This window comes from Cygnus olor, chromosome 26 (genome assembly GCF_009769625.2).
Source record: "Cygnus olor isolate bCygOlo1 chromosome 26, bCygOlo1.pri.v2, whole genome shotgun sequence".
NCBI classification, from domain to species: Eukaryota; Metazoa; Chordata; class Aves; order Anseriformes; family Anatidae; genus Cygnus; species Cygnus olor.
In genome coordinates, this window is record NC_049194.1 from 5,222,120 (window position 1) to 5,245,612 (window position 23,493).

Here is a 23,493-nt window from a genome sequence, read left to right on the forward strand (position 1 = left end):
TGAATTACTTGAAACACACAAGGCAGTAAGACTTTTTCTGCCAGGTGTTCCTTCACTTTATGGGCATACAACTCCCTAAAAACTGCTCGTTTGGATTTAGGCTTCTTTGTTCGTATGTTGTTTAATTGCTAAAAATTTATTTTCTTCTTGCCATCTGAATTTCAAATACAGGAATATTTAGGCAGGGTTCTGGAGTTGTCCTTTTTGTTTGTTTTCCCTTATCAAAGTGAAAGATAAACACTTTTTAAACTAAAAACTTTGTTTAGGAGGGGGTGTTTTCTTTTTGAAGAAAAAAGAAAGCTTGATTGCCATCTCTTTCCTGCCACTCCCTGTTTGTGTACATATGATCCCTCCCATCCTACAATTCCTGATAGAAAACAAAACTGCTCTTACATTGACAGTACAGTTAACATCAGCGACTGTACTATTCAGTGGTGATCAGTAAGTAAAAAAGGAGTGAACAAACTTGCACTCCTACTCCAGATATGTTCAGAATGAAGCTTTCCATTGTCTGTTGATTTTTTTTACATCCCTTTAATTTTCTCTTTACCACCTATTTCTATCAGGCATATTTTAAATTACCTGTTAGTTGAGGTGAGACAAATAACCAAGCAATCACGATTGCGTATTTTTTTTAGTGTCATTCACCGTTTTTGTATTTACAGAGCATCTCGGACCAAGTGAGAGAGGGAATGGGAGGGAAATCCTCTCATTTCTGTGTTATGCAAATGTAGCCTTGTTCTGGTGATGTTCTGTTGTCCTCACGTTGGGTTCATGTCTTTTTGCTCTCTGTGTAGTGGAAGGGAACCACCCAACCGATGAAGCTGAACACACGTCCCTCCAACGGGCTCCTCCGTCACATCCTGCAGCAAGTGTATAACCACTCGGTGACTGATCCTGAGAAACTCAACAACTATGAGCCCTTTTCCCCAGAGGTTTATGGAGAAACTTCCTTCGACTTAGTGGCCCAAATGATAGATGAAATTAAAATGACCGAGGATGATTTGTTTGTTGACCTGGGCAGTGGTGAGTGACCAATAACTTAAGGCTTTTTTTCTTCCTCTTTTTGCTCACTGTTGTTTCCTTTCTTAGGAACAGAGGAAAAAAAAAAAGGCAAAACCTCACATTTGGAAAGTAAACCAGGACTAAGGATTGCATTATAGAATAAGCACCTTTGCTAGTTAATCCCCAGTGATGCTTCTGCTTTTTATGACAGGATTAAGTAGACCAAGCAGACATCCCAGACGTTCTTCCCTGTGGTGAAATGTCAGCCTACAAATGCAATAAACCCTTATTACAGAAAACTCTTGGTGTCTGTTGCTGTTGGTGAATACACTTACAAAGAAGAAACAATATTAAAAACGATGCTTAAAACATGATAACAGCAGTTTCATTTTTAGGGATTCATCCATTTTCTGTGAATTCAGTTTATGCCATTCACATATGAAAACATGATTTCCTAACTTCTCCCATGACAGCATGAGACGCTTGGCATGTAATCTGAAAATTAAGCAGTCTTTTTCCCTCTGGTTTACTTTTCAGTGTGTCAAAAAAGACTTTATGGTTAGCTTTAACAGCTGCATTGTGAGACCCCACAAAATCTGTCTGAGTAACCTGCAACTGCATCTTGTTGTTTAGGTTAGAGTTTTAAAGGGAGATAGGTAAAGAAACCAGATACGACTCAAACACATGTGGAACAGATATACTGAATAAGGAGATGATGTTCTTCTTATTGTTACTAAAAGCTGGTTTAGAGAAGGAAAGGAGTAATAAGAATTTCCCCTTTTACTGGATTGGTTGTAAAGTTTTAAATGAAGTATGTTTTGGTTTTGTTTTTGGTATGATGCAAGGCTTCTGGGGAAAAATATTTTTTTAAATGTATTTAATTTGTTAAAAAAACAAATCTAATTTATATTTAAACACAAGCAGGACTACCATCCTCCTCCCCACGACTTAGTATGTCTCCAGTCAGGGCTATCAGGGAAGGGTCCCCCCAACCCCTTCCTCCCTATGTGGAATTTATGTATTAGATTTCCTGGTTCGATGGCTTATGTTCAGATGAGGCATTTAGAAAGGTGTCAGATCTGATAAACTATTTTCCACCTGGAAGAAGAAAAAAGTTGCCATTTTTGTTCAGGAAGGTTAAAGAAGATGATATCTGAAACCTTGCAGTTCTGCTGATCATGTAACAAGATGAAGTGTGTGATCAAGCTCAAATGCTGGATGCTTGTACCTAGTACCATCAGAATTGAAGTCAGGTATTTATTGCTAACCTTCTCCCCACTTTAATCTTGGAGGCTGACCAACAGTGTAAAAATTCAAGATATAGGGAGTCATGTATTAAAGATATGGTTTAAATTCAGAAGTCTTTGAATTCCAATGTTTGGAGCACTGAACAATAGAAAACAGAGCATCGTTCCTGAGTTTATACTGAAGGGAGTAAACTTTTGTAAATTGTAAACAATGCAGTATTGAGTATAGTGTAAATATGAACATTGTCATAGCATATTATTGCTATTAAAAGCGTTAATGTCCTTCCAATAGTTATATGCATACAGCAGTGGCTAAACAGCAGGGCTAGACCCCAGGATGCTGTGGCCATTTTTGTTGTCTTTGTGTTGGCAGAAACTTGTGGAAGCGGGAGGAATTTATGCAGGTATGCATCATCTTTAGGCAAATGGAAGTCACAATACAGTTAAATTCTTGAGGGGAAGAAAAAAAAGATTAGTAACTTGTTATGCTGTATTGTGATTTCTGTCAGTTCAGTGTGTTCTTGATCTTCCCTTTAGTCTTTGTCCTCCTTGCTCTTTGGAAATAAGAAACAGGGAAACGTTTATTCCTCCGATCATGTTCTGCCCATACCCTGCAGAAATTTGTACATCCGTATTTGCATGTGTATAAAATCTGCATGTGTATGCAAAATGGGAATTAGGAAGGAAAAAAAAAAGTGAAACAACAAAAAACCCTGTCAGCATTAGAGTTCTCATTGTGCCAGACAGCATTATAGTGGTAATGGTTTAAAGGCAGGAGTTCCACCCCTTCAATTACCAGTGCCGCTTCCTGCCGGCAGCCAATGAAATGGAAAACAGCAATATGTTTTCTGTGCAAATGGTCTATCCTCTTAGATTCACTCTTGTTTCCCATGTGGTCATCCACGGAATGATTAAGTGCACTGGTGAGACAAGAACGCATTTTGTGTTAGTCATAGACAAGATGTGATGCGTCAATGTACTATTGATGAATGTTGGATGTTTTCAGAATATTTTAAGTGAGCACTTTAACAAATGGAATGGCGTTGCTCTAGTGTGTGCAAAATGTGGATCTCACTTGTACAGGCAGAAATCTAACTGATTTTTTTCCCTTTTCCCTTTTTAACCTAAGCTGGGGTGGAGGAGGGGGAATGCATTCAACTAAGGTGTAGAAATGGCAGCTAATTACTGCTGGCAGTGCAAGTAGAGTTTGGGTAGGAAGTTCATGCATTTTTAAGTATTATGGAGTCTTGCCAGTGTAGTGGTTGCTTCTGAAATTGTTTTGAGTGTTGAACCCTATCATGTTTTATAAAGTAGTATTCTAAATTAGCCCATATAAAAAATAAGCTCTACATGTTCTCAGAATTTGTGTTGCGTTTCGTGGTGAAAGCTAATAACATTATTGCTAGACAAACATTTTAGTTAGTCTTTAAATTAATAGCTTTGGTATGTGACCAACAAGTATTTGTTTTGGGATGAGGTAGGGTTTGTCTAACTGTTCAATTAATTGAATAGTGAAATACAATTAAGAAATCTGTAGATTTGATTATAAAACTTGTGGACAAAAATTTGTAAATCCAGCTATTCATAAGCCTGTGTGAATTTCTAGAAAAGAGCCTCTGTATTTAATAGAAGTAGCCATCAATGTTTATCAGCATTACTGTACATGTTGTAGTCTTATGCTATTATAAAAGTGCTAAAGGTACTGAAGAATGTAAATGTCAAAACTGTAATGCCATTTTTTTCTTTTTTTTTCTATAAGAAAAGTTAAATTGCAGCACACGCTTCCTAGCCAGGATGTAAATTCCTTTTACTAAAAAGTGGGTTCTCAGTATGTAACATGTCTTGTAGGAAAATGGGACTTAGTTTCAGTAATGCATATTGGTTTGAGTCTGCTTTAAATTTGAGGAATAGATACTGGGAGCTGAGGCTGTACCCTGAAGCCTTGTCCCATAGAATACCTGCATTTTTCGACTTGGCCTTTGCTCTAAAAGCTCTTATCGTCTCCCTTTGCAGTGGTTTTCTACTGAAACCTGTTCTCAGGTTTGTTTTTTCTCTCCCGCAGGCGTGGGTCAGGTGGTGCTTCAAGTGGCTGCAGCCACAAACTGCAAACATCACTATGGTGTGGAGAAAGCTGATATTCCAGCCAAATATGCTGAGGTGAGTTGTTTGAAGTGAGTTGCATGTATGTGCCTATGTGAAGGCTACCTCACTAGTTCAGAATTACTGCTAAGTGCTGGGAGCTCACAGGAAGAAAAGCAGACCATCAGTCCTAGATGCTTTTGCTTCTCAGGTCATGAAGACCTGGAGCACAGCGTGCTTGGGGAAAGAGGAGTGGGCATAGTCATTTCCTAGCACTGCTTGCTGAGTGCACAGGAGGAGTATTAGCATGTTCCTGAAGTGATTTCAGGACCAGGAGATGAAGCTGTTTAACAGTAATGGCACAAGACCAATTCACAAGGAAATGCGGTGTAGGCTTCACCGAAACACCTGCAGTCCTCTCTCAGAAATGGCTCTAACACAGGGCTTTCAGAAACCATATCATTAAGCAAATCTGGGAATGAATTGAGTGAACAAATGGTCCTTAAAGTTTTTTAAAGCTATTTTTCTGCTTATGGCAGTGCTGTCCCTTTCTGGTATCCCACAGCTGAAGTTCAACTTGGTTATTGAACTGTTGTAGGCTAACTGATGAGGCTTGTGTTGGGTGTGTGGTTAATAACCGCTTCGTAGGCACCCAGATGAAGTCTTACAAGAAGACCATAATATTTAGTCAGGCAAGCAGTTTTCTTTACACTTCTTTAATTCTGTGCCAATGGGGACACACAAAGGTAATCAATTCCAAGGCAGACCTGGAAGGCAAATGAGCTACAAGCAAATAAGAGTTTAGTCATGCCTTACCATAAGAAGTTTATTTTCTTCGGTAGACTCAACAGCAACTTAGCCTTCCATGTAGTTAAAATAAGTTAACTGAGTCTGTACAAGCTAGAAAATTATACCTTATGAAGGAAAAAAAAATCCTTGATCCTTGTTTTCACTGGCGAGCACAAAAACATATAAACACAGTGGTGAAATGGATCAAACAATGATCTAAAAATCCATTTTGCTTCCCCTGCTGTGACCCAGTGGAAATTTCCAACTGGAGCACCCTGCAGTTCCTCTGCACGAGCCTCTGGTTACTTCTAGAAAGTAACTTGCAAGGCCTGAAGTCCTGTCTGTGTTTAATAGTAAGCTTAGTTTAAAGGTGAGTGTTACAGAGGGAAAGTCAAATTCTCACTTGCACTTATAGCCCTTCATATCGCTGTGCAAACATAAGGCCTTAGTGACAGTGGTTAGCAAACAAACAAACAAACCCCACAAATTAAATATCAGTATTAACTAGTGGCTTACCTTCTCTTTCAGAAGTGCACCAGTATTTCATATTTTGCTGGATGAACAAAATGTACAGCATTAATCTTCTGGTTACAGGTGATGACCTGTCAGATTTAACAACTAGAGAACTGCTGCCTGCGTGCAGCTAATCTGCCTTGTGCTGTGTCTAGTGGACCAGTCTTCCCAGCTCTGACAAACATTTGTGAAAGAGATTGAATTAAGTTTCTAGTTAAGATTGGCTGTGGCAACACATCTCTGGCTGCTGTGATAATGAATGCGGATGGCTTTGAAAAGCTTCAGCTAAAGAGGAAGTGTCTTATGGGTTTGCTTTAGTGGAGTTTTCATTGAAAAGAAAGTTCATAATAAGTTCATACAGCATATGAAAAATTTTTGTGAGTTGCCCTATTAAGCTTTGGGGTGCTCTTGAAGCAAAGGTTTTTAAAACATGTCTGTTACACACACTGGACACTGACCTGCTGATGGAGGTCTCCACATCGCTGAGAACTGCTCACTCCTCTTCTTATCTCCTTTCAATGCTACCTCCAAATTTGGGCCCTTCATTTGCGGAGTCAAATTCCTAAGAATACAGGAGGTTTTCTGAGTCTTGCAAGACACTGGAGTGTCATTTTCAAATGTGTTGTCTAGGTTTAGCTGGACCCTCACTGCTGCTATAAAGAAGTCACCTGTGCTGCTTTTTGTCAGCTTACACGGTGGGGACAAGATCTCGTACACGTGGAGATGTTTATTTGTAAGGCACCAAGCCATTTTGATGCTGCCAATGGAAAACCAGCGCCAGCTATCTGGCTGGGCAGTGCAGCCATCCATCCTCTGCAACTCTAGTCTGTTTACATGTAGCTGGAAGCACTCCTTGTTGTTCTGGCAAGTGCAGCGCTCCTTCTGTTTGCTGGTGCAGTTGCCTTGCGTGCCTCTTTCTGCTTCCTCATTCACCCCAGCAGACCTCTCTTTTTCCTGTTTGCTCCCTTGCTATCTGTGCTTAGACGGATGTGCATTCACTGCCTCCTCTGTGTGGGATTACGTGCCACAATGCAGTAGCTACTTAAGGTTGTGCCATTTTTGGTGGCGAGCAGTGTCAACTCAGATCGCCTTGCTTAAAATGTCTAATGCTGCTGAAAAGGGTGGGGGAAAGAAGAAAATGACAGCTTGGACTTGACACTGTTGCAAATCTTTTTCTTAAGGAAAAGAAACTGCAATAAATGTCTGTCTGTCTATCCTTTGAGTATTAATGGAAAAAAAAAGTGGGGAAGGGGTTAATGAGCACTGTCAGAGCTGCATCTCTGTTCGCTGCAATGAAACAGATAATGAGATGTCCTATTGGTGACTTTGTTTTTCCTCCCTCTTCTAGACGATGGACAGAGAGTTCAGAAAGTGGATGAAATGGTATGGGAAAAAACATGCAGAATACACAGTGAGTGAAATTCAACTGAAAAACTTTGTGCTTCATGCTGATGTACAGAATTTACAAAGTCCTCTGCAGCCCTTCACCAGCCAAGCAGCAGTATGAGTCATGTCTGCTCCCTGGCTTTTGTCTTGGTCCTGAGGACAGTGTTCTCTGAGACATCCTCCCAGGGCCCTCTCTTTGTCTCTCACTTGTCATTTGGTATGGTGTTACTGGGAGTACTTTCAGGGTTTTTCATAAGTTCTTGGAAGATTTATTCTTTCAGAACTTTGTTGTTCATGATGTGAGGCTGCCATGTGTCTTCTTTGTATTAAAACCTTTTACTTTTTTTTCCTCCTTTTTTTTCTCCCTAATGGTGTGGGTCTTCTTCTGGGTAGACTGGAAATGGCATCCCCCGCTTGGGTTTCTGAAATCTTCTGCAAGGAACAAAAGCTGAAGCTTTGGTTCACAAGCAGGTGAAGGTGTGGTCAGCTGGGACAGGAGATGGAGAGGGTGGCAGGAGGTTGAAATTCTGGATATCAGTAGAAAACTCCATGCCCAACTAACAGGGCAAATGGTTTGTAGCTGGAGATAGGGGGGTGAGTTTGTGGTCTTAGGAAGGATGGCAAGTGATCAGTTCTGACTTGGAAAGGATTGGGATGAGGTGCTCTGAGGGTGGAAATAGAGCAGGAGTAAACTGGTCATCACATCTGTCTATCTTGGGCTGGGGACAAATGCTGGAACAGCTTTCCACTTCCTCTGAATAATACTTAATCATTGTGGATGTGTTTTTCACTCTGGAGTTACGCTTTTAAGCTTGTGTAGAACCGTACACTGTTTTGTGCCATTCCTTCCCTTTTTCCTTTTCTCTCTCTTCCTGTCATTAAAAAAGTGCTCTCTAGCCGATCACTTGCCTGTGAGGACATGTCATACTGCAATAGTAGCCCACTGGGAATTCTGAAAATACTTGTGTATATGCTTCTCCTGCTGCTTCCCTATGTTCAGGAAAGAGGCTGGATGGATCAGGGCTGTTCCCCCATCGCCCAGAGACGTTGGGGCACTCCTTCCTGTTCAGAAGTTGCTGCTAGCAATGTGTACTGCAGCTGAGGTGCATGCGTGCGTTTGGGAAACAACTTCTCCATTTTCCTTTGTGCAGAGCCATTATTGCTGTGCATTCCGGTAATGGAACGGTTTGAACCACACGACTTTTAGAGCTCCAGCAGTGTGTGATCCAGTGGCAGGTCATTGATGAGCAAGCCTTTATTTCACAGTCTTCTGTGGCTCTGCTGGGATCCTGAGCCCTTTTTAAAGGGCTTGTCGTGTGATGAAGGATGCTGCAACTCTCCCCTTGGGAAGGAGGCTGGTGAAGGTGACAGTGCCATCTGCCTCAGCGAGCTTTCTTCCAGAAATGCCTTCACTGTGTAGCATGAGCTTCTTCAGAAGGATGCTGGGCTTGCTGTGGAACTAGTTTGTAGCAGGATTGATATCAGGCTGCTAACTCTTTCCTGCTGTGGAAACACAGTGAATGCTTTACTTTTCATGAAGTGGCCATATGGCATTTTTCCATTGTGTCACCCAGCTGGCATTACATGAAAGGAACTGTTACTGAAGATACTCTGCTTATGAGCTGTGTAATTTAAAGAATAGGAGAGGAACTTGGACTAAAATATTGAAAGCATATTGATTGCCTTAGGCAGCAAGCATTTCCATATTGTGCATTCCAAGTGACAGAATCTGGTACTATATGGAAACAAAGCTATTTATTTTTTGCTAGGTTCTTTGGCTCTTATAACTCTTTTCTGAAAAGTGTTTAGAATAAAATTTCTCTTTCCAGAAAAGCAGACTGCATACTCAAGAAAGTGTTGAGTACTTGCAGCACTTTCTGACTTAATGAAATTTGGTTTCCTATCACTTTGTCGTAGTGATGCTTAAAGACAGATTTTGTCAAACATCTCAGGTTTACATTTGTGTTTTCTTGCCAAACAGTATGGTTTTTTTTTTAATCAGTTCTTAGGCAGCATCTTCTATAGGAGACTATTATTAAACAAAGAACAAACTTGTGTCATAATGCAGATAGAAGACAATAGGAGGTATGGAATTAGAAGCCAGGTATCTTGATTTTTCCAGAAAGCAACTTCATCTGCTAAATGTTTAGTGGTGTCCCAAAATTCCAAATGTAGGAGACAGAATAAACACAGATTGAAATAGTCTGTGATCAGCAACATTTAACTTGTGGATTCTAACTCTAGTGTTTTAGGTAGTCATAAATATAGATATATATAGATATATAGATATATATATATAGAGAGAGAGAGAGAGAGAAGAATAAAGCTTGGAGGAGGGAAGCTTGGCAGAAGTTCAATGGGAAGAAGTCTCAGATCCCACCTGCTGCTTTGTCTGAATAATGTGGATGGTGATTTTTGACTTCATGCATGTAACAGCTGTCTTGCTGTGAAAGTAAAAATTGTGGTACATAAGGCAGCAATAAATCCTGGACTTGGGCCTGTAGCTTTTTTTTTTAACAGCCAAAAGTCTAGATTATTTTAGGTTTCTAATGCAAATAGATTTTTGATTCCTCTCTGAAAAGTGATCTGTTGATTGTCTTAAGTGTTGTCTTCTAACTAACATTGTTTTGGTGAGGCTATGGTTTGTTGCCCTTATCAGATCTACAACCATTGCATTCGCTTCCTTGTCCTCCCTCCTGGAACATGCTTGTTTGGAATTTGAGCTTGGACACCTGAATTCTGATGTGCAAGATCCAGTGATGATATTTAAAATAAACCCTGATTGTCTGTCTATATCTCCATTGCATTTTGTCCACAATGGTAAACAGATGGTAGAAAAAAGTCTCTTCTGAGTCTTCCGATGTGCAATATGCAGAGTCATATATATGCAGATCTGTTGAGTTAAATAAATAAATAAATACGTTTTGCATCATCACTTTCAGATGATAATTGCATGTTAAACTTGGCTACTGCCAAAGCGTCCTGAGGCACGTTGGCTCCTGCTGAGCTACAGCTGCTATTAATAGGTTATCACTGCAGCTTTAGAGTGTGAATATCTATCCTGGGCAGGAGGTGTGGGGGAAAGATTGCTCATCATACATTGACTTGGGAAGTCTCCTGATCTCCAGCTAGTGTAGGTAATCATAGCTCATAATCCTGTCAGTAAATGGACTGAATTTCATTTTAAATGACAGGCTGTTCGGTCTCATGATTCTAACTGGGGAAAAAAAAAATCATTAGAGTAACTTTCTGCTACGATTCTTTCTTTTTTCATTCAGTGTAAATGTTTCAACTTGCTATAAATATTTGCATCCTTGTGCTATTGTTTAGTTTCAGTTGCTCCTCTGCTTTTCTGATGTCTGATTCCTGATCAGTTAGGAATAATATTCTTTGCTAGTCTCTTCTGTCATATTCGGAGGGAATTTGTTGTACTTTCGTGCATTATACTAGTGTCCCACTTCCAACACATCTCACTGTGTTTCAGCTCCCCTTATCTTCTCGTTTCTCTTCCCATGGTACTGAGAAGTTTCCAAGATTAGCTTCACCCCATTCTTTTCAAGAAAACCGTTGTGTGAAGGAAACCGGAGATTTTTCTAAGGTCATTAGGCCTAGATAATTAGAGAGTCTGTCTTGGGGAATTTTTGCACATGTGCAGTCATCAAATTAAAAAGCAGTAGTGCAATTAAGAGACAGATGGGTTTTCATGGTTTCTAACTGTAAATATCCTCATGTGGATCCAAAATCAGAGCCATCTCCAGGTATCTGGGGCACAATGCTGATTGTTGCGTAGCAGAGATTGTTCTTCCCAGGGTACCCTTGAAGTAAGTTTTCAGTCTGTGTCCCTCAGTGCCCACTGTACTGCTCTGCTGGTTATCAGAGCAGCTCAGGGCAAGCGAAGCTGGTGGTAGCTGCAGTCACACAGTGGACTCGTCCTTCTGCTGAAGACAAGGACTTGCTTTGGTTTTGTTTACTGTGGGTTGTTACAACAGAATGCCTTCCCTTGTTTCACAAGAGCTTGTGTTAGGAGGAGGAGATCATCTACGAGTCTTCAAAATAAGCGTCGGAAAACCTGGGTCAGCATTGCTAAAGGCTGGGATTTGGTTAGATTGGTACCTCCAAGACCCTCTGAGAGGAAACCCCAGCAGCCCCTAATGCTGAAGATTCTCTGTGGTTCAGCCCTGTGGATGAGAGGTAATGTTTGCTGTGCATAAGTGAGTAGAAGCTTGGCATCTGCAAACTTGCAAAATTCTCTCTGGTTGAGTTCAGGGTGCCCCGTCCTGCTTGGAAGTCTCTGTTCTGAGCAAAAGCAGAGTGATTTATGCAGGAGTAGCATAGTCTCTTGTTGCCTGATACCAGCTGCTGGTTTCTGGGGATAAGTCACATCACCTGGACTTAAAAAAAAAAAATTCCACTGCTTAGCAGTGTGTTGCAGCTAAGGAGAAGGCAGGATAACTGGTTGTCCCAGATGCTTTTGAATGCCCTATTTCAGCGGGAAACTTGATGTTTTGGTATTTGAAAAGCCCTCCAAACGTCCCCTGTGGCTTTGAAATGATGCCACATTTTGGAGGTTTGGATTCATGCCTCCAGTTATTTTTGAAAAGAACAGGAACCTAAAAATAACCATGTGTACTTTTCCAGGCAGAAATGACTGCTTTTTGTGAGCCAAGTGTTTGCATGGAGGCTGCTGGAATGAGGCGTTCTGTGTGTGAATTTATGGCTTTGTGTAGCCAGTCGGAGTGTTACCGGAGAGACTCCCGGCCTGGTGCTGGGTGAGAACGAAGCCCTCCTCCGTGGAAGAAGGGCTTGACCTCCATAAACTGCTGCTCTGCTACATGGGGAACACGAGCCCGCTGGAGCGTGCTTCCCGGCGTGCTGCCCTGCCGCTCGTCTTTGAGTTACGGGAATCAGACACCGTTGAACGTACTTCTGCAGCCTCTGTAGAGCAAACTTACCCATTTGAAAAACCTGAATATAAACCTGTTTTGGCTTCTAAATTTAGAAAGAATGCAGGCTGGCAGCTCTCTGAAGCGGATTTCAGTGAGCTAATTATTCTTTTAGATAAAGCCCGTCTCCTGCATTGTCTAATCAGATGAAAATATCTGCATTACAGATGGTCCCTTCCATTCATTATTCAGTAAGGAGATTAAGTTTCTCAGAGAGAGGAGGAACATGATGGGGGTGGGGACATTGGTGGGAAGAGATTGAGCGCATCCCTGTTGCTCTCGCTGCTGTGTCGCATGGATGTGCCATCCTGCCTCTACAAGACTGTAACGGACCTGGCCATTCTTCTACCAGCGTAGCGAGTGCTGCGCTTGGTCAGGAGTGAGTTAGCTGGAATTTCCTTGCCAGTTCTTGTTTCACTCTTAAAATTATTGTAAGCCACAGAGTTGAAAGGGATTTTGGGGGGAATTTTTGTTGGATTCCCTATATCAGTTTATACTAAGGGGCTTGGTTTCTTCATTTTAGGCCATCATTTGTTGATCATTGCCTCCCAAGTACAGGAAGTAAAGAAACTGGTTGTCAGGAGTACTGAGTCAGATAGCTCTTGTACTCTGTTTCGAATGCAGTAGACCACTGACCCAGGAATCACTGTCTTGCTTCCAGAGGGGAAAAATAACCAATTTTCTCCCAACCACAATTGACCATCTGGTTATTTCTGTACTCAAGTTTTTTTTCCTGGTGAGGTTTTTCCCTCAACTGTTGGCTAAGTATGAGCTAGGGTAGCATTACAATACAAAAATAGATGGGTTTAAACAGGGCTGTGGTTCGTTTGAATTTTAACATGGCTGTATTTTGCAAAAGTGAAGGGGCAAAGCAGCTTCCATATGTGTTCTATCAAGTTAAAGTGTGGAGGTTTTGGTTACAACTGTTCCCTTCCAAACCACATAGGTAAGAGAAATGTATAGTGTAATTGGATCCAAATAAAGTATTGCAGCCACCTAGGTTAGATTTCAAGACCTTTATATGAAGCTTAGTATTTCAAAATAGTTTCGTGTTACTCTGGTTCTTTGTTCCTTTGCTAGACCATGGCTTTATAATCGCACCTTGTTATTTCTAAAGTGTTTTTCTTTCTCCTCTTAGAGTGTGAAAATCTTTTGTAGACGTTAGAAACTGACTGTTTCATGGAAGACAGCAATGTAGAAGCTGGCTTGTAAAAAATTATTGTTAAAAAGTATAGTTACCTCGCATGTGGGTTTGCTACTGTCTTGGTTGCACAACAAGGAAACTGTTTACTACAAGAACAGATAAGATTCTAAGACGAAATTATCCATTAAAAACAATCTAGAGATGGTGTTAATTTACAAGTAGGGCATACAGAGCTCCAGAAGTAATGTTTCAGTATATTAGGTGAGAAAAATAATACTCTTTAGAACTGTTCTGAGATTGCAGTGAGTTTCTGCCTGAGATTTTGAAAATGTCTGGTAGCACTTTACTTTTACTGCTCGTAGCAGGTTGGATCTCTGAGTTCAGTCTCCAACATGTGCTTTGCTTTCACTATAGCTGGGATAGTAGAAAGTGCATTTCCCCCTCAAGCAGGTGTGATGATGCAGGTAGCCAGGTAGTCGTTCTGTTTTTAAAATCTTATTTCAGCCTAGCCGTTGGGTGGAACAGATAATTCTGACTGACTAAAGGGTTATTCTAGCCCGTTGTTTTCAGCTTGTACAGTTTGTAAGACCTCAGGCTCTTTGCAGAGTTCTTGATCTTTTTCCCAGAACCCTTGATGTGCACTTCTCTTGGCCCTCTGGCGCAGTGCGTAGCAGCAGGGCACTGGGGCTTTTTTCCCCCCTCCTTCCCTCTTGAGAAGCAGACCCACTCCTGTTGGCAGTGGTGGCTTTCTCCTTCACAGTGGGTGTGACAGGTTTGCCTCTGTTTGTCATTGTTTCTGTGGCTCTGAGTCAGATTGCTTTGCTGGGAGGGAAAGCAGCAGCAGAAGACAGCAGGCTGTGGTGCTTCACTGACCTGGGTCCCCTGGCTTAGCTGGCAAGGCTTGGAAGCAGCTCGAGTGAGCCTGCATTGCAGTGCAGGCACTTTTGTGTGAGATGCCAGATCTTATTCCAGTTTAGCGATAAGCGAAATGCTCACTTCTTTCCATACAAAGGAGTATGTGCAGAGAAATGATGCTAAGCAGTCACTGTTGTTGCTTTGATGTTCGTGAGGTGGTGATACAAGCCATCGTCTTACTTGCCCCTCCAAAGTATGTCACAGTCATTAATTATGTAGCTGCATATTACTTTTTCTCTCTCCCTCTTATCTTCCTCCCCCAACCTTCATTCTGCCTTACTCTTGGCACAGCAGAGCAGCATGGCCCATCAGATTCCTCTCTTGTTTCAAAAGTACAGCCGCAAAAACGTTAACATGCAGAAAACCCGCGTAGCTGCGGGTATTAACCTGGGACTTGGTGTGGTTCCATCAGTGAGGTACCATGTACGTCACTGAAGTGATAACGATAGTTCTTTTCAAATACAGCCTTTACATTATCTGATTTCCAACTTGAATGTGTCGGAAGCATTTGAGGTGTATGCTGAGCACCCGACGAGCCAGGTGCTCACGTGCCAGTTGCAGCAAGAGCCTGATGCTGGCGTCAGTGTTCCCGGCCTTGGCTTCGGGTCCCCCTTGCTCCCAATCCGTGGGGATCGGAGACAGCGTTGGCTGGCCATTGCTAGCACGGGGCTTAGCTGCCTTCTCCACATGGAGCACAGCGCTTGTGAGGCATCGCTGGTGCCTGGGGACCCTTCCCCAGTGGAGGGTGGGAGCGGAGAGGGGGCTGCAGGGACTTCGTTCCCTGGTGCCTCCGCCGGGCTTCGTGAGGCCTTGCAGCAGTGCCGCTGGGCTAACGCAGTGTGCGTGCTTGGCCAAAAAGGGACGTGTAGCAGAAAGGAACAATGTTAACTCTCGTGTGTGTGGTTTTTGTGTTTCTGTCTTTTTTAAGCTGGAAAGAGGTGACTTCCTCTCAGAAGAATGGAGAGAGAGAATTGCAAACACAAGGTACAGTACAGCAATTGAATGCTGCTTTATGAACTGAATATTTGGGAGTCTGGATAATGGAAATTGGGAGGCTGGCCAGCTTTTTATATAGAATTTCCATAGGAAATACCAAAAGCCTATCTGCCAACTCCTATACTGGCCTCTTTGGATCCTGTTTTCTGACTTGAAGAATGGGTTTAAATGCATGTCCCATGATATTACATACATGGGTGTATCCAAGATAAATTCTGGTTGTACAAAGAAGAATAGACCCCTGCTTGTTTTGCATGCTCTTCAAGTTTGTGTTAAGAATTCTGGCAAAACACTAGTTATTTTGGCTGTTGGTACACACAGCTAGGTTCACTTTCCATTAAAAAACAACAAAATCCAAGTGTGTCTGTTCCAGCTTAAATTGGGAATTCATTGAAGCTGATTGTCTTGAATATTTATTTCTGTGAAGGTATGCGTGGAGAGTTAAACTCATTTTTGCTGGTAAAGAAAAGGGAATTTTTAAAGGCTTTATATTCTTTTCAGCCTTATGGATAAAAAGAAGTCTTGTTTTAACGTGACCTTCCAGGCCATCCTGTTATGTGGGGGTATGGAAGGCAGTTGTCAGCTCTCTGGAAGTCTTCAGGGTTGTGGCAATCTATGGATTGCTTCCAAGACACTGCTTTAAGAGTGCTCCATCAAGAAGGCGTCTGCCAGACTGACTTTTGCGTTATTATGTACCTCCATTAAACTTCTGGAGCTGCCTTTTAATTTGTGGACAGACTTTGTCCCAGCCTTGCAGCACAGCGTGGTTTTCCTTTGTTGTTTGCTACTCCAAATGCATGCTCCTCTGGTCTCTGTGCAACTTTCCCTGGAAAAAAAATCTTTTTTCCTTTATTTTTAGCTAAGTGTAGGGAACTGCTGGTAGATGTTTATTTTGCCTGGTATGCAGCTAAATGTATGCACACTGATCCTCAGCCACCTTGCTGTCTGATACAGAAATTCAAAAAGTAGCTTTTTACTCACAAACGTTAGGTGTTTGTGTTTGTTCTGAGAGTGCCAACTGTTCAGCATCTGCTCTCTAACGAGGCTGCAGACTGTCTGACGCATTCAGGCCGGAGCCACCCCATCTTGGTGAGCTGAGGATCGCCCTTCCTGTGAGCCAGTGGCCGGGCTCTGGAGGGAAGGATGCCCAGCTCCGCGCTGCTGTGAGTGCTCAGTATTCCTGTAAATAACTGCTTGGGACTCAGCAGTGTGTGCTGAAAAGAGGGCTGAAATCAAGGCGGACTGGGGCCTCCTGTGGTTCTGTCATATGCACGCACAACATCGTGCCAGAATGAACACTAAGAAATATATCTGGAAAACTTTTTCTTTTTCCCTTCCTTTCCTGGATGTTTTCTAGTCATGCTAATATGCTTGGCTGTTCTGCAAGACCTGTTTTTTGGCATGTGGTGGGAAGGAAGAAACCCCTGTGAGCCTTGACTTGCCAGGCAGGGTTTCCCAAATTCCCAGGAGGAAGGAGTAGCAAGAAATATATATGTATCGGACATATTTTTATATATATCTATATATATATCTATATCTATCTATATATATATATATATATATATATTTCAGTATGTACTTTTCTTTATCTGCAGTTTTTAATAACTTCGGCTGCTGCTCTTAAACTCGTTGTCCTTGGTGCGCATGTTTCATGTGTGGAGGCACTAAGAGGGGAGGGTTTCAAGCAGATCTCTCGCAAATAAATCGATTCTTCATGCTGGAACAATATGCCAGCACGGCCTTCACAGCGTACGCATGCAGGGTGCTCGTGGCTTCTGGGGGATGCTGAGGACCCTTACCGCAGGCTAGTAGGGAACAGGTACCAGGGACATTTAGACCCAAGCCAGGCTATGTGGCTCTTAAAAATAAGGTGTTTTTTTTCCTCTTTTTTCTTTTTGAATCTGTGATGTGTTCTGCTTTTTTCCCAAACACTGTTTGTATGATTCTACCTACGTGCAGGTGTCTGTGTTTCCATGTGAGTGATGTTTTCAGGAAGACACACACACAAATTGGATTTCTTAACCCAGACACAATTGTGCAACTCTTCTGTTGGGGGTTAGGGTGAAGCGCTGGGTTTAGGGCAGAGAAATTTGTGCTGGGAGATGTAAACCTCCCCTTTGCTTTATGGGAGAATTTAGAGCTAGAAGAGGAGCTGTGATGTTTTAGTGTGATATTTTAAATGCGTAAGAGTAAGTAATAAGATGAAATGTGTATCTGTTGTGCTGGAGGATTGTTTTCTATGTGTGGTGAGTGTGTTGGTAGTTGCGTTGATGTTTGCTCTCACCATGGGAGAGGAGTGAAAATATTTTGCACATTGTTTCTCTGTTGAAACTTGCTGATGTAATTAATAAGCTTGTGGTGCAAAAGCCAGCTGTATGCTGAGAGGAACTGTCAGAGCAGGCTGCCTTTACATTTTTTAAAATGTAACTATTTGGGCAGTATCTGTGGATGCTGAGGATTAGGTACTGTTTTGTGTAATGATGCCAGGAGAAAACACTCTGTTAGATGGAAGTAGCTGTATAGTCAGGGCCATGCAGCGTTTTTTGGTTTCACAAGTGCCTGTAAATGCTGTAAGTGCTGGTGGCTTATAGCAGGCGGTGAGAGAGAGTTGTGCATGTATGCTTGGGTGCCATGTGCCTGTTCCTGTTTATTAACTACACCATTGTCTTGCAGTGTTATTTTTGTGAATAATTTTGCCTTTGGTCCTGAGGTGGATCACCAACTGAAGGAGCGATTTGCGAACATGAAGGAAGGTAACAAATCGAACTTCAAACCTTTTTCCCTTGGTTTCCTGCTGCTGTGGGAGCTGGTGGCAGTAACAGCTTAGTTACGGCCATTGGGAGCCAGGTTGGTGGTTTCCTTTTGTGCCGTACGGATGAACGTCTGCACCGTGATGGTGATTTTTTGGGCTTTTTATGTCCTGTCTTCATATGAACCACCAATCTATGTGGTTCCCTGAAGGTGGCTCTGCACGTGAAGACCTTTTGCAGTGCTCTGTGTGGCAGGAGGAGCGACTGGTCCTTGCTCATCTGTTGTGGGGACCAGCAAAGCTCCTGGCTGTGGGGCTCCTGCGTTCAGACACTTGGCACCGGTGGTGGGGAAGAGGACACCCAACCATGGAGACTGCAAAGCCACACGGGCTTGGCTTTGTGCATCCAGTTTCCATGATTGCATACAGAATTCAATTACTGGATTCTCCTATTTAAAATTGTCACGCTTAGTACTGGGTATTAACTAATTAGTATTAAAATGGGGACACTGTCACTGGTGATGTCTTGTGTGCTTCTTGAGAAGTTGCCTTGCAGGCACCAGTGACCGGGGATGTCCAGTAACGCCACTGCAGCCCTTAAGTTGCCTGAGGTAGTTTAGTGTCTTTTTCTTTCCTCTTAACCACTTGGATGAGTAACAAATGTATTTGGTTATGGCAGAAGTTACAAAAATAAATATTTTTAAAAAAAAAAAAAAAAAGCGTGGAATGAACAAAGAAGCTGTGGCTTCCCATAGGACAGCTTTGTGCGGAAGTAAATATTGTGACTTTTGGGCTCTGATGCAAACCATAAAACCCCGAAACCTAATGTCTTATTTAACTTTAGTGGCTTTTAAATTTTTGTTAAGTAGTAGTGGCTTGGGAGAAGTGGCAAGGTGGGGAATGTTCAAGATCTCGTTGCAAAACTTAGACACCCGAGTCCTCTTCCTGGTTCCATTTCAGAACATGCTCAGTCTGGTGCATTTGACCGAAAAAAAAAAATAAGTGTTCGGTCCTAGGTTTTACAGACCATAACTGGAATAAGATAACATTGTTCCTAACTGAATTTTCTGTAGATTGCCACTGAGAAACAATGTGTTCCTTTTTTTAAAATGTTTTTAAGATTTATCACTTCTAAGTGACATGGCTACCTAGCAGGACTATCATATTGACTTCTCTGGATGCTGTCAGTATGAGCTTTAAGTAGCATTTTTTTGGTAATGATACACTAGTGATAGTTTTAGTAGAGCTGGTCTTTAGGACTCTATACTAAGTTATATTTAAAAACTGGCCATTTTTAAAAAACAGTAGAAACTGACTTTGCTTTTTTTTTCTTTTTCTAGGTGGGAGAATTGTGTCCTCAAAACCTTTTGCACCTCTAAATTTTAGAATTAACAGTCGAAACTTGAGCGGTAGGAATGCCCTTTTTATTATTGTTCACTACAATTATGCCATATTTGTTACCTGAACATGTGGGTTTTTGTTGCTTTTTAAAGAGTTAAGTAAATAGAAAAGTGCTGTATATTGTCACAGCACATGTGCCAAAGTGAAATGTCTTTTAAGAAGCGCTCTATTTTATGAGGTTCATCCTGATAGCTTTAGGTGTCTCTAATGTTGGTGTTTCCCCTCTTCCTGGGCTTTCATAGTTGTCTTTTATAGCTGAAGAGAAATAAGGTGTTTTGAGGGTGTGATTCATTTCTTCATTAACTACAAGGAGCTACAGTGACTAGCTTGTATGCAAGTTCCTTGTATCATAGCTGTCTAAATTTGGACAGGTAAATCCCACCAGTTATGATTTAAAAGGCTTAGATGCTGAAGTGCTCAACTTTGGAATGCCTTGTCCTCTGCGCTGTGAACTAGTCAAACAGACCCATCCCATAAACGCCCAGTTGCTGTGTCTGTTTTGCTGCCAACAGTTTGTTTTTTCTTTCCTTCTGAACATAGTAGACTTGATATTTGCCAATGTTATCCTTTGCAAGTATGTGAACTGCAATTTAATGAGGTTTTGAGATTACTAACACTCTGTATTGTTGGTTTTGCTTCTGACCTTTTTTCAGTTTTTACTGTTGAAAGCTTTGCAAGCAGTAGAATGATCCAAGCCGGGTTTTACGTGCATTTACTGTGTCCAGAGCACAACATTCCCTAGATTTCAAAAATACTTTATTCTCCTCCTTGTACAAACACGGCCAGTAACATACGGAGTTACAACTCTCAAGTTCTCTTTTCTGTTTTTGGCCTGACGCTTATGGTAAACTGCTTTTCAAGAACAGTAATTTGAAGACTGTCATTAAGGCATTTGACTGAAATAGTGCCGTTGTGAGTTATTTTTACTGAGCTTGAGTTGTTGCGAATGTCCTGAGCATCGGGCACCCAAAACTGCCATTTTCTTCCTGTTCGATAATCTTTCCTGCGGAATCTGGTTGTTTGGAACCTTACTAACCATTTGATCCTTGCTTGCCAATCTTTTGTAGACATGTACATGAAAATAAAACACAGCAGAGGTGTGCTGCTGGAGGTCCTCAAACCTCCAGAGAGCTGAGATCCATCTGCCATTTTGCTAATAAGGCAAAGAGCACCTAAGCGAAGCCTGTTGCCTCTTTTATAGCACATTAGAATTAGATGAAATAGGAGAAGGTACTTTGGTGGTTTCCCTTAGGAGACGTGCCTATGTAAATACATTTTTTTTCTTTGGCTTCTCAAGTCTTTTCTTTTCTGGCTTCCAACCATCTTATCTCCCTCTTTTCTAGGTTTGGCAGACTGCAGTTATTAAAAAAGTAGTGAGGAGGCTAAGTGGCCAATGTACTTTTCCCCACCCTAATAAACAGCCTGACTATGACTGTCAGTTCGGCCAGCTCCTTACTCTGTTTCAACCTTCGTGAATGCTGAAGTTTTATATACTGTTATTTAATGCTTGATGCATTGATACTAAAATTATATAGAAAGAGCTAAATAAGGTTTGGGTGTGTCAGATTGCTTAGCAAAAGAGTAGGTAATAGCTTCTGCTAGTCGGAAGCTCTTACGAGGATTCAAATAAGAGGTCCTGAAAAGAAATTACCATTGTCTGTTACAAACAATGGGGGAAAATCATGGAAATCAGTTTTAGATCCTAATCCCATTCTGTGACTGTACTGTATTTGGGAAATACCAATATCAAATGAATGTGCGTGGGCTGCTCTAGGCCTGGGGCTTGTTCCAGTCTTAGTGGATTGTTGTAAATGATGCTTCCAGGGAAATGTCATCCACTTAGAGCTTGTGGCATAAAATGTGCATATCCGTCACATGCAGAGAAGGTGATTGACTCTGCTGTGCTACCTTTATGCTGCTGCCTTAGAAGGCTTTTTGTAATACTTTAATTCAGCTTGTCTTTTTTTTTTGTGCCTGAGTGTCTGTCTCATGTTTTGATCTAAAATATGAATAATTAAATAAATTTAAACATATAGTGGGAATGATAACCCTTCAGAAAGGAGTCAACCTTTTTTCTCAATATACCAATTTTGTCTTAGTAGTACCATCTGGAAAAAGAAATGGAAATGTGGGAAGAGTTGGACAAACCAAAGCAAGTATTAGAATGTGGTTAAAATAGTGACTGAAGTTGCTGAATCCTAAACCTTGCTTTTTGACTCCTCTGGGTAATTTTCCCTTTAATTAGAAGTGTGCCATAATTTCTTCTACAGTCATGCCACTTCTTCTGTGTTCAGTGGTTATGGAAATACTTAGGCACATCCCATACCTATTAATTCTAGGGAACAAAACAAATACAGGCGAGAAAGCAAATATAAAACATATTTGTCTTCAATCCAAATTTAGTGCAGTTACAGTTTACATGGGCTGGATCTAACAACATTCTGTAACTGGTCCTATCTAATTAAATCCTGCCTGTTACAACAGATGAAAATAGACACGGGAACGTCGTGTTGGTTAAAAAGTTACACTAGCACATCATTTTACTCTAGAATGGCTATCCCTGAGCAAATAAAAGCTAGATCAGCAAGAGAACAAGGAACTGCTTTTTAAACTCACTGCAGCGCTCTTTTAGGCCATTGCTGTCTGTATGTGAAGCTTAACGTTTTGTTGTGAGCATGCTTTTACCGTTGCATGGCTACTTTCAGCTGAATAGAACTAAGTGGCGAACAGAGCAAGCTCAGGCTCCCTAACTTGGCTTTCTTCCTTTAGATATTGGCACTATAATGAGAGTTGTGGAGCTATCACCACTGAAAGGGTCTGTGTCATGGACCGGGAAACCAGTTTCTTACTACCTGCATACTATTGACCGAACCATAGTGAGTATAACTACTGACCAGTTGGTCTCTGGCTGCTTCACCCACTCTGGAATCAGCATGGAAACTTCAGGCAGTACTATGGCAGTCTGTTAATTACCTGAAGGTGTATAAATTTACAACTATAATTCCTTCTCGTGTTCCAGGATAGCAGCTGTGCATAGTGGTGGTCTTGTACTATAGCTTACACATTAAGTGAAGACTCTGGGGGTCTTTAATTCATCGTTTTCCTTTGTGGTGTACAGACTGCCATAGTAATAATTCTCAATTTTAGTTGATCTTTCAGTTGATGTAGAACCAGCCAAAGCTCAGTAACAATGCTGATGCATTCGCTGTTTGTTTTTATCTTTTCAGTTATAGAAAACAAAAACAACCCTGTAGAAACAAACTTTTGTGGAAAAATACTTTATTCCTATGCTGATTTCTTTTGATACAGTATTTTTTCTCAGTCTGCTTTAGTTCAATAGTGCTTTTGTTAAAGAATATACTAGAGTGCAGATAAATATTTTAGTGGAGTACAGGAGCGAAGTAGCTTCATTGAAAATAGCCTTCTGCTGAGTGGAGATATATTACACAAAGCTTTAAACCAAGGATAGGCTGTGGTGGAGACGATAAAACCTTGCTGAGGCTTGGATTATGTCCTGCTACACAATGTGTTTGTCTCTAAAAAGAATGAATATAAATGACTTCTTGATGTAGCTTATCAGAAGAAAAATAGTTAATTTCTGCATTTGTCTTAAATTATTTTATTCTTATGTATTTTTCTATCATGACTTACAGAATGACTATCTTTGTATTTGCAGCTTGAAAACTATTTTTCTAGTCTCAAAAATCCAAAACTCAGGGTAAGTTTCAGATACCTTTTGTACAGAATTCAAAATAATGGGGCAGCCAATCTGAGGACCTTAGTCACTTGTTAAATGTGCAGAATTGATAGCAAATTGAGTTTTCTTGATAGATAAGGAACATGTGCATGGGGCTAATTGAAGCGAAGCATCATATGCCATCAAGCACTAATACAATAATGTTTAAGAGCTTTGTAATAGGTAATTAATGGGCCAACCTCATGGTGTTTTTCCCTTGCCTTGGAGACTTTTAAAGAGCTATTTGTTCATTAAAGAACTGAAGTTTAAGAGGGAAAGGGTAATTTGAATCTGTCCCAGTGTTCAGCTGCATGAAAATGAAGCTGAAGAGCACTCTGAGCTTCAACTTTTGGGACTTGCTATTTGAGATGTGAAATATGTTGTCAGTTGCTGCAATCTGTGCTATCACATGTGGAATTAAAATGCCAGACGATTTTTGAGACTGGGCTTTATCCATGTGAGATAACCGATGGTGCTGGTATTCCCTGTAATGGAAAGAAGCAAGGATATGCAATTTAAAACTTTAGGAGAAGATTAGTCTTAAAACTGACTTGCTTAGTAGGTGTTGAAAACAGACCAATGGTACCTTA

The 23,493-nt window shown here is 41.2% G+C and overlaps 1 protein-coding gene across 17 annotated transcripts in view; it reads left to right on the forward strand.

Annotated features, from left to right (window-relative positions):
* Positions 1 to 23,493, forward strand: part of DOT1L (DOT1 like histone lysine methyltransferase) — a 70,759-nt gene that overhangs the window by 22,074 nt on the left and 25,192 nt on the right. For all 17 annotated transcript variants that reach the window (XR_005814768.1, XM_040537947.1, XM_040537937.1 and 14 more), the window contains exons 5-12: positions 798 to 1,026; positions 4,315 to 4,409; positions 6,982 to 7,044; positions 14,950 to 15,005; positions 17,691 to 17,770; positions 19,107 to 19,175; positions 21,937 to 22,043; positions 22,844 to 22,885. Coding sequence is in view for 16 of the 17 variants with exons in the window: in XM_040537947.1 (XP_040393881.1) it covers positions 798 to 1,026; positions 4,315 to 4,409; positions 6,982 to 7,044; positions 14,950 to 15,005; positions 17,691 to 17,770; positions 19,107 to 19,175; positions 21,937 to 22,043; positions 22,844 to 22,885 (741 nt within the window). In the remaining variant the exon portion in view is untranslated. The remainder of the gene's footprint in view (positions 1 to 797; positions 1,027 to 4,314; positions 4,410 to 6,981; positions 7,045 to 14,949; positions 15,006 to 17,690; positions 17,771 to 19,106; positions 19,176 to 21,936; positions 22,044 to 22,843; positions 22,886 to 23,493) is intronic.